The 10,130-nt window shown below is 44.0% G+C and overlaps 1 protein-coding gene across 3 annotated transcripts in view; it reads right to left on the bottom strand.

Moving 5' to 3' along the window:
* Positions 1-332: 332 nt before the first annotated feature.
* FLRT2 (fibronectin leucine rich transmembrane protein 2) overlaps positions 333-10,130 on the bottom strand; it is a 98,760-nt gene continuing 88,962 nt past the window's right edge. For all 3 annotated transcript variants that reach the window (XM_052646759.1, XM_052646758.1, XM_052646757.1), the window contains one exon: positions 333-2,868. In XM_052646759.1, the coding sequence (XP_052502719.1) occupies positions 501-2,483 (1,983 nt within the window). In that variant the 5' untranslated portion in view covers positions 2,484-2,868 and the 3' untranslated portion in view covers positions 333-500. The remainder of the gene's footprint in view (positions 2,869-10,130) is intronic.

The raw sequence follows: 10,130 nt of genomic DNA, 5'->3' as shown, positions 1-10,130 counted from the left end.
CCAGAACCGGAAGTATATAAATAGTAGGAAGATATCTGGGGAGCAGTTCTTGTTCTATGACTATTATCTGTCCTACTCTGATGAGCCCACTTTAACCTGCCCTTTTATCTACCACCAACTCTAGGAAACGAATTTGTTCTGAAGCATCAACAGTGAAGTGGTGAATTGCATCAGGAGGAAGAATCACTCATTCTTTCACCCTGGCATTGGGTTCTCATTGTACAACCCTGTACAGTACTTCAGCAACTATTTTTTTTTTTTAAGATTTAAAAAGCAAAGAGTTACAAAACTGTTTGTAATTAACTTGGAATAGAAAAGATAGCACTTTTTTTTTTAAATCCCATTATATAGTACACCGTATAAATTACAGAGTATTCAAATGCACAAACGCATCTGTGTAACATTTATCAAATGTAACTCGTGTGTCTTTACGTGCACACACGTGCATGTTCTCGAGAGTCTCCATGTCCATCCGCTCTGTAGCGCTGGGCCTCTGTCTGTCACGTATGGCAGTGCTCCAGGTCTGGCACGCTGCTGTTGCAGTATCGCATGTTGTTGGGGATATGGCAGTCTGTGTAATTAATGCCCCCATTTGGGGTGTAAATGGGCTGCAGTCTGAAATCTCCTTTAAGGAGCTGATCGTTATTTAAGGAGACAATCTGGAAACTGGTCTCTGTCATCTCCAGGATGGAATTGTCCTTCTTCGTGCCCGCCTCACAGTAGTCATCTTTCCGCCTGCCTCGGTTGTATTTCCACTTCTGGGAGGTGTAGCGCCCCTTTCTGTGCATGTGCCAGCAAAAGACACTGAGCAGGACCACGAGCACGAATATCACAGCGCCCCCGATCAGGCCCGCTAGCAGGAAAGGGGAGCCCAAGCTGTGGGAAGTCGTCTGCTCGTGGCTGGAAGCCGTGTTGCTGCCATTGTTCACATAGGAGTCATGGGTGGTGGCCTCTGAACAAATGGTGTCTTCTACAGCTCGGTAGTTAAACGCATCCAGGGGCACTAAACAAATCCGATAGGTGGATCTGGGCTCCAGATTTATCAGGCTCAGATGCTGCTTCTCACCGCTGACGATGCGTTCCTGAACGATGCCCCCCACCAAACTGTGGCCCATTTTCACCCATGTGAGCTTGTAAGCCATCACAGTGAAGAGAGAGAGCCAGCCGACTTGGATGGAGGTGTCATTCACGAAACGGATGGAGAGTTGGATCCGTTCAGAAAGCGGTGGGGTCACCCTTTCTCTGCCATCCCAGTCGGGAATTGTGGGGGGCTTGGATGCTGTGGGACTCAGGGGTGTGTAGCTTCTGCTGGGGATCGGCATGGAGAACGTGGTGGGCTGAGTCACAGGAGAAGCTGAAGTCGGGGCTGGGGTGAGGGGAGGCAGGCCAGGGGTTGTGGTGGGGCAAGACAACAGATTCATATTCAGCTCCCGCACGGCCATGCCCCTGACTTGCTCGGGACCTTGGCACATGAAACCTCGTACGTTGAGCGAGGCGGGGATGTGCCTGAGCCACTCCGTGACCCATTTAATGCTGCAGTCACAGAACCAAGGGTTGTTCCGAGCGGTGAGCTGCTTCAGGTTGGAGAGGTTGTCGAAGACCCCTTGAGTTAACACGCGCAGCTGGTTGTTGGAGATGTCCAGCCGTTCCAGCTTCCGGAGGTTGGAGAAGGCTGTCAAAGGGATGTGGTTGATCTGGTTGTCCTGCAGGTAGAGCCTGACCAGGTGTGTGCCTGGGAGGTCAGGAGGCGGGCGGGAGAGTGAGTTCCGGACGATGGAGAATTCCTTGAGCTTGGTGAGGTGGCTGAAGGTGCCCTCGGCGATGCCCTTGTTAGTCAGGAGGTTCCCGTCCACGATCAGACGCTCCAAGCTCGTGAGGTTCTGGAAGGCCATGTCTGAGATGACGGCGATGCGGTTCTCATCCACACGCAGCTCCTGCAGGTCCACGGGGAGGCCCACTGGCACACTGCTGAGGTGGTTCTTGGACAGGAACAGCAACTTGAGGCTCAGGGCCTCGCGGAAGGCTCCATCTTCCACGCCCACGGTGGAGATGGAGTTGTCATCCAGGTGCAGCTCTTCCAGCTTCAGGAGCTGGGCCAGGGCTGCCCGTGAAATGGTCTGAATGTTGTTTTCCTGCAGGTGGAGGACACGGACGTTCTTGGGGAGGTTCATGGGGAATTCGTCCAGTTGGTTGCCATAAAGGTAGACGGTGTGCACAGACTGAACGTTGTGGAGTTCTGCAGGAAACCCAGCATTATTAATTTGGTTGTTATGGAGGTAGAGTACAGTGACGCCCTCCGGGATCCCAAGAGGCACTGAGGTCAAGCTTCGCTCGTTACAGTAGACGAAGTTTCTGTCACAGCGACACACACTAGGGCACGCCAGGAATTTTGACACTTGTGAGGAGAGCCCCAGGGAAATGAGAAGCCAAGATTTCAGGAAAAAAGCCCCCTGGCCGGGCCCCTGTGTGGTCTGTAGGCCCATTTCTGAAGTACGGAAATCAAACACAATGCTGTAGGGAAAAGAAAAGTAAAAAAATAAAAATAAAAAAAATAGAAACAGATAGCTAAACCAAAATAACTGAACAGGGTTCTCAAGTCCAGAACTCCAACTAGAGGAAATGTCCCGAAGGCCAAGGGCAAAGAATATTCTTGAGGTCTCTGGTCTTCTCAGCCTGTGTTGGCCTCTTTGCTGTTGTCCTCCATGTGCAAAAATATTTCAACAGGAAGAATTTTCCACCCAGGCAACAAGTGAAGCCAAGTTATCCGTGGCCAAGAGGGGCCCAACCAGGCCGACAGAACCTCTTCTGTGGTCAGGCAGGTCAGCGTGGATCAGCCCACGAGCTTCTTGGTTAAGCTCAATCTGCAATCTGTTGTAGGAAAGAGGAGAGAAAAGAGTCAGTGAAGGGTAGATAATGGATTAAGTGCTGATCTGACTGTAGGTTTTTCAAAAATGCTGTGATTGGGACTAAACACCCAGAGGCTAGGAGTTGGCATTAAGTAATGTGTTAAGTAATAATAATTCACTTGAAGAGGTATTCAAGAAATGAAAATGATTTGTCTTCATCGTCAAAAGAAAATCATAGCGTTGCCTCTCATTATCAATGATCATGCAGTGAATTTTACATCACAGTCAGCATCTTCTCTCAGAGATCTATTTGCATATCCAAACAGAGAGGCATAAGAGGCCTGGGGCCGAATCTACTGAATCAAGGATGCCTATTTATAAATGTAACTGGTCACAGTCATATTTCACCATGAAATGACTGACTGAGCAAAAAATACAATTTAAGGGGAAAAATGTGAAACCCTTTTCAGTTATAAACAAATGCAAATGGAGACTGATAAAGTTATTTGGAAAGATGCTTCTTGTCATTTGCCATTTTTTAATATAAAAACTGAATCAGTACACCTGAAACTAAAACAACATTGTGAGTCACTTATGTTTCAATGAAAAATTATCAAGTAAAAAGTGGCAAACGAAAAAGATGCATCTTTCTAGATAATTTTATCTGTCCCCATTTTGCATTTGGCTTCCCTGCTGGCTCTTAGTACTCTGCTTCCCTGGGGGCTCAGATGGTAAAAGTGTCTGTCTACAGTGCAGGAGACCTGGGTTTGATCCCTGGGTCGGGAAGATTCTCTGGAGAAGGAAATGGACCCACTCCAGTACTCTTGCCTAGAAAATCCCATGGATGGAGAAGCCTGGTGTCCATGGAGTCACAAAGAGTCAGACACAAGGAGAACTGAGTTCTATCCCTGGGTCAGGGAAGAGCCACTCCAGTATTCTTGCTTGGACAGTACCATGGACAGAGCAGCGTGGCGGGCTACAGTCCATGGGGCCGCAAAGAGTTGGACACAACTGAGTGACTAAGCACATGAATATATATCAACTATATATAAAACAGAAATTTGCATCGTTTTGATCTGACACTATGATGAGGCAGTTTAAAGGTGACATACAGATGCATGTGTGAAGGCAGAGAGAGGACTTCTTTTTCCCTCCCCACTCCTTGCCTCCTTTCATCTGTCTGCCTCCCAAACAGCTCACACTTGAGTGACCACCTAGAATGACCAAACTCCAATCCATGGCACATTTCCACTTATCCCCTCTTTTGAGACCTCTAGGTACAGATGAGACACACCACTGTGATTCCTTTGAGAGCTGACAAGCTCATGACTAGGAATAAATTATTTTTCAACAACGAAACCTTCCTCCCACCTGTGACTGTTTTCCTGCTTCTAGAAAAGGACTTTCAGCAAACTTTGAAATGATAGGAGATGCATTTGGAGAAGTAAAGGCAATCTGAAGATACTAATCAAAGCTTCTTGCTCCAGAACTCTTCCATCTATTTTTATATTAGAGAGGTAAAGACGTTAATTGAAAGGTGTCAGATTTGATTTCCCTATAAAATAAGCTAACATGACAGGACACGGCAAGCTAGAAGTCACTTAATTCTCACCAATACACAGTAATTGAAACAACTTGCATCTAATGCACAGAGGAACTATTTGAAATTGTTTCCTTGACTATCTTTACATGCATGAGAACTAAGTCACTTCAGTTGTGTTTGACTCTTGGCAAGCCCACAGATGGTAGCACGCCAGGTTCCTCTATCCACGGGATTCTCCAGGCAAGAATACTGGAGTGGGTTGCCATGCCCTCCTTCTGGGGGTCATCCTGATTCAGGGATTGAACTCTCGTGTCTAACGTCTTCTGCATTGTAAGCAGGTTCTTTACTACTAGCACCGCTTGGGAAGTCCACTGTTTATGTTTTTAAACATAGTTAAAAAAGACAAAAAAAAAAAAAAATGTAACCTCTATTCAACTGTCCAGAATGTTAAATTTGTTCTACTATTTAAAAGATCGTGAACCATCTAAAAAATGCCTTTGCAGATCAGAAATGGTAATATACATTTTCAGTTGTTCAGAAAACACTGGAACAAAAAGGAGGTTGGTCGAGAGAGTCTCTTTCCAGGCAAAAAGGATGGGTGTGATACTTTATTAAAAATCAAGAATTATTTAATTGGTTAAAAATTACAAATATATGTTTTGTCACAAGAAACAGGAGCAATCCTCTCTAACAAAAATCTCCCTATTAGCTTACCGAATAATTTAGGAAAAATAAAAAAATAAGGATAGTGTGGGAAAAGTGAATTCAGTGCCATCAGCTTGATGCCATCCCTAGCTTAGGTTTCAAATTATCAAAATGTCCCAACATTCCCTCATAGCTGCTACTGAGTGTGGTCTTTGGTCCAACAACATGAACTTGACCTGGGAAGTTGTTGGAAACACAGAATGTGTGCCTTAGCACGAGCCTAGGGCATGCACAATAAAATTTGAGGAACACTGCCCTAGACAGAGCGCCTTCTTACTTAATCATCAGAATGCTTTAATTTATTAAATGTAAAATAAATGCAAGAGTATATCAAGTGACTGATTTGAGAAGAATAAAAGCCTAAGGCATACCAATCACTTTGGTCCCGAGGAGATGGTCTCAAATTACATCTTATATGTAAATGACATCTTATAAGTAGAGTAGCACAATGACCAAATATATCACTTGGCTTCAACAGATCCTTGGAAATGTATGTTTGAATCACAGACACTAATATCCAGTAGGAGCTGAAAGAGTTATTTGTAATCAGAGGAACACATGCTCATAAAGCGTGATTTATTTAAGAACAAAAATCTGTTTGGTGCTATTAGCATTTCCTCTTCAAAAAAGGTAGGAAAGTGAGACTAAAAGAATAGAATCTAACACATTTTTGAGGATTCCACAGGAATCTTCCAAGTGTGAAAGTGGTGCACAAGAAACAGAATTTTCCAACGGAGAAAAAATAACTTCCCCAGGGTCTTAAAATTCTTATGTAAAGATAATAGATGCTTCTTAACTGCATTTGCAAGCTTAGTTTTAAGGTCCTAGAAACAACAAACCAATGTTTCAAGATGGTAGGATTTGTTTAGAAACTTTATCCGTGAATAGCCTCAGGGCACTGATGATTGAAGCATCAACTCACATGAAAAGACCCTGATGCTGGGAAAGATTGAAGGCAAAAGGAGAAGCGGACCGCAGAAGATGAGATGGTTAGAGAGCACCACTGACTCCACGGATGTGAATTTCAGCAAACTCTGGGAGACAACGCAGGACAGAGGAGCCTGGCGTGCTGCAGTCCAGGGGGTCGCAAAGAGTGGGACACGACTTAGCGACTGAAAAGCGACCGTGATGATGACTGGCTGCCAACAAAGGATTCAGAAATGGGGCTGGGGGCCATCACCGTGCATCCAAATGCAAATATTCCACGCGCTTCAATCGGGTTCTCTGAAAGGGGAGGAAAGCACCCTAGCAGCCAACCCTTCGCCCCAGGTCTTGCTCTCTGGCAGGTGTGCTTTACTTATAAGTGGTTCTTGTATCATTACATAAGGATGTGGTCCTGAAGAAAGCCCCTAATGGGATTACATGGGGCAAACTGTCACTGTTTATCCCCCTCAACAGGAGAAAACTCTCTCATCTGCATCACACTGTGTGGATCAGCTATGACAAGCTCAACGTTGAATGTAAACAAACTCTCAGGGTGTGCTTCGTGCTTCTTGGGAATCCCACAAAATAACTGTGTATGGTAGACTTGTTCTAATTCTTGGATCGACAACAGTCTATATATTATGTCAGCCAGTAAACTGTATCTTTGTTCAAATCAGTGCAGGTGTTAAATCGCAGCCACCTAGGCAATAATGATTTTTAACTCAAGCAGGCTGAATTCTCCATATTTTCAGCTGTAACTCCTACTAAATACGAAGGGGTGAAATCCTTCTTTAGAGAGGTCTGTCTTGAAAAAATTTGAAGAGAAATCCCAAGATAGAGACTGAATTTACAGAGAAAGTAGCATAGTATAATGTAAGGTCGGTCGGACCCTGGGGGCCATGATGGGCGCCTCTTCTCCCCCCACCCCCACCCCCGCCGGCGGGGGAAGTCCCCAGTGGAAGGAGCCACCCAGATCCCGGGGACCAGTGACAGCACACTTCGCCAGCGAAAGCCGCCCCACCCCAGCCACGTAAAAGGACCTATCAGCCCGCGACGCCTCGGCCGGGCGGCCTGTCTGAGCCCCCGCCCATTAACCTGACCATCCCTCGCAACAAACTCACATAAGCCGCTTCTAATAAGGTCAGGACACGGACTTCCTCGGCCTGCCTCGTTGGGGTCCAGGAACCCCGCCCGGTAGCGCTGCACCATTAAAAAGCTTGTTAGGCTTTTTCTTCTTTTTTTTTTTTTTAATGTCCTGGTCATCTTTTTACCTAACATAATGGTCAAACGCATAGTCTCTGAGTCCTCACTCCACCTCTGGTCCCTTACCTGAAAAATGAGGATAAAATAGTTCCTAACTCAACAGCACTGTTGACAGGATTAAATAGGAAAATATTTGTGAAAAGCTGTATGAGGCCTGACACGTGACAAGGACATAATACATAAAACTGTTATTCTCGGTGTTCTTGTTATGATTCACGATATCCACAGAGGTGGACTCCAGAATGTAGAGTAAAATAAAAATCACCTTTGACCACCCAGGTTCTCCGTACTGACACCTACTCCGTGATTTCTCAGCATCAGCGCTATTCAAATTTTGAGCCAGATAATTCTGCCGCGGAGCTGCTGTGAACATAGAGATGTCTCCAGATATAGGCATGTCCCCGGGGGAGGCAAAATGCCTCCGGTTAAGAACCAGTGACCTACCCCATCTTACAAGTACCTTAAAAGTTTAGTATTTTTATTCTGATTTTATAGAGGAAATTAAAGATGCATTTCTAATAAACTGAGCCTAAACGTGTTTCATGCCATGGAAACCAAAAAAGCATGGAAACTCAGTATGTTTTTCATCTATTTATTTGGCCAATATATTTGGCGGGGGGCACTGGAATGAGGGTACCTTCATGCAGAGCTGATATGGTTTTTGACTTTGTCAGTCTTAAAAATATAATGAGGGGAGAGAAGTGAATAAACAAGGAATTACGGTGCTGTGTAAAGGTTTCTAGCCTCAGGGAATCAGGGAACTATGGTACCTTGTAAAAAGGTCTAGTCTAGTCCCCGGGATAACAGGAAAAAGACAGCAGTGGGAGGACTGCCTTTGTGAGGCTCTAAAGGATAGGAAGGCGCAAGCCAGGGAAGAGATTTCAGAAGTTCTGCCCAGGGATGGCCGTAAGGTGGATCCAGAGGTGAAACCCAGGCCCGCTCAGAGAAGGAATGGAACTTTAGCCCCGCAGCACTTTCCTCCAACTCGGTCTGCTTCCCACTGAGACTGTGCTATTTCTAGAAGCTGAGAAACAAAGCTATGTTTCAGAATCATTAGCCACTTCGTAATGGTTGGATATGAAGAGATCCTACTTCACAAGATGAATTTAAAATACTGAGCAAAAGTTGTGCTTTTTTTCTTTTTCTTTTTCTTCTTTCGTCTTTGCTGTCTGTTTGAATATTGCACTGACTGTGTCTCCTCTCCAGGAAAGGAGAGATTATGAAGAAAGACTTAATGGAAGATGCTAGGTAAAAACAGACATTTTCATTTATATCAGAAAACACAGTTCCAAAAGCCTAAGTATAAATCAACATGCAACCAGTTCTCTTTGGAGATAGCAACAACCTGGCCCTGCCTATCTGTTAAAGATGACAATAACAGCAGCAGCTATCCCAGGCTCCTTTAATTTAACTCTTTCCATAGAAACTGAGACTTAAAAGATATAAATCAGGTAAAAGCTTTCTGTGAAGTGTTTTTCTCCTAGTGCTACCTACAAAGTGTTTTTTTTTTTTCCTTTCTTTCTTTCCTTTTTTAATTAATTCCAGGAGCTTGTATTCCAGGAGCCCTTAATAAACTCAGACTATAAAAATCATAGTACAGAAAATAAGGATTGTCAATAAGCACTGCTGATTGCATAGTATAATGACATCAGGCCAAACCTAATAAAATCTTCAATGGTTCGGCCCTGAATGGATCCCGCCAAGAGACAACACAATGCCTGAGTGATGCTACGAGTGAAAAAGCTAACTTGACAAGGAGTTCTCCTGGAAAAGTGTCCCTGGGTACATCCGATTTAGAGCTTCTGGAGTTGTTTGTGCTTAAAAGTCAGACACACACAGGTGCAGAATCCATAGGCCCAACTACACTGCGAATGTCTTTGTTACAATCTGGAAACACTAAAGCAATTTATAGACCTTGTGCACTTTTCCACATTCCTCTAGATAGGTTATAAATACTGTCCCTGCAACAATCAGGAGAGTTCTATAGTTAGCTGGCCAAGATGTGGGGATTAGCAGAGGAATTCAGAGAAAAATATAACAATAGCTACCCCCTAACTTGAAGCCATTTTTCCATCTCATTCACTGAAGCTTAATCAAGCCCCTTGAAGTTTTTCTCATTAGACAAATATTTTTCTTTGCTAAAACAAAGAGAGAGAAAGAAGGGAAAATGGGGGAAAGAGGGGAAGGAAAGAAAGGAAACACTTTATTTAAACAGTTGACAATTTTCTGGCACCAGTAAGTCTAGAATTGAAAACATTAAAATTGGACAAAAAAAATAAGAAGAAGAAGAAAAACTATTCTCCTGACAAGCATAAAATTCTCTAACACATTTGAAGAGTTGTTCTCACATGGATTTCAATGCAGTTGGTTTAAATAATAGGGGTAAGTTTAGTATTAGTTACAACATTACAAACTCAGATGCATAAACTTTGAGGACACATTTATTACTGCCATTCGGCTGCTCTCAATCTACTGGGGAGCTCCCACTGACCATCCCTGGGGTTCATATAAATCTGCATAATCGAGGGCTGCAAGACTCTTTAGGATATTTAATAAGCTCAATGGTGAACAGACACTAATAGAGAAGAATTTCTTTGATGCATCACCAATAGGAGGGGAAAAAAAAGCATATGGTCCATAAAGGATGGAACTTGCCATAGCTCATGTCTATACAATTTTCAACCCATTTTAAAGGGAGGTAGTTCAGTCATTCATTCGTTTGCTCAGATACTAAGGATCTCATGGTTCAGGTAGAAAAAAAAAATGCTGGTATTTTTTAGACTCATCTTTTGGAGAGACTTTCCCATCATCTGATCCAGTGATTTCCCATCCCCAGGGGTCAGCAAAAA

This window comes from Budorcas taxicolor, chromosome 10 (genome assembly GCF_023091745.1).
Source record: "Budorcas taxicolor isolate Tak-1 chromosome 10, Takin1.1, whole genome shotgun sequence".
NCBI classification, from domain to species: Eukaryota; Metazoa; Chordata; class Mammalia; order Artiodactyla; family Bovidae; genus Budorcas; species Budorcas taxicolor.
Note: the sequence above shows the minus strand (reverse complement) of the source record. Positions and strands in the feature narration are given on the sequence as shown.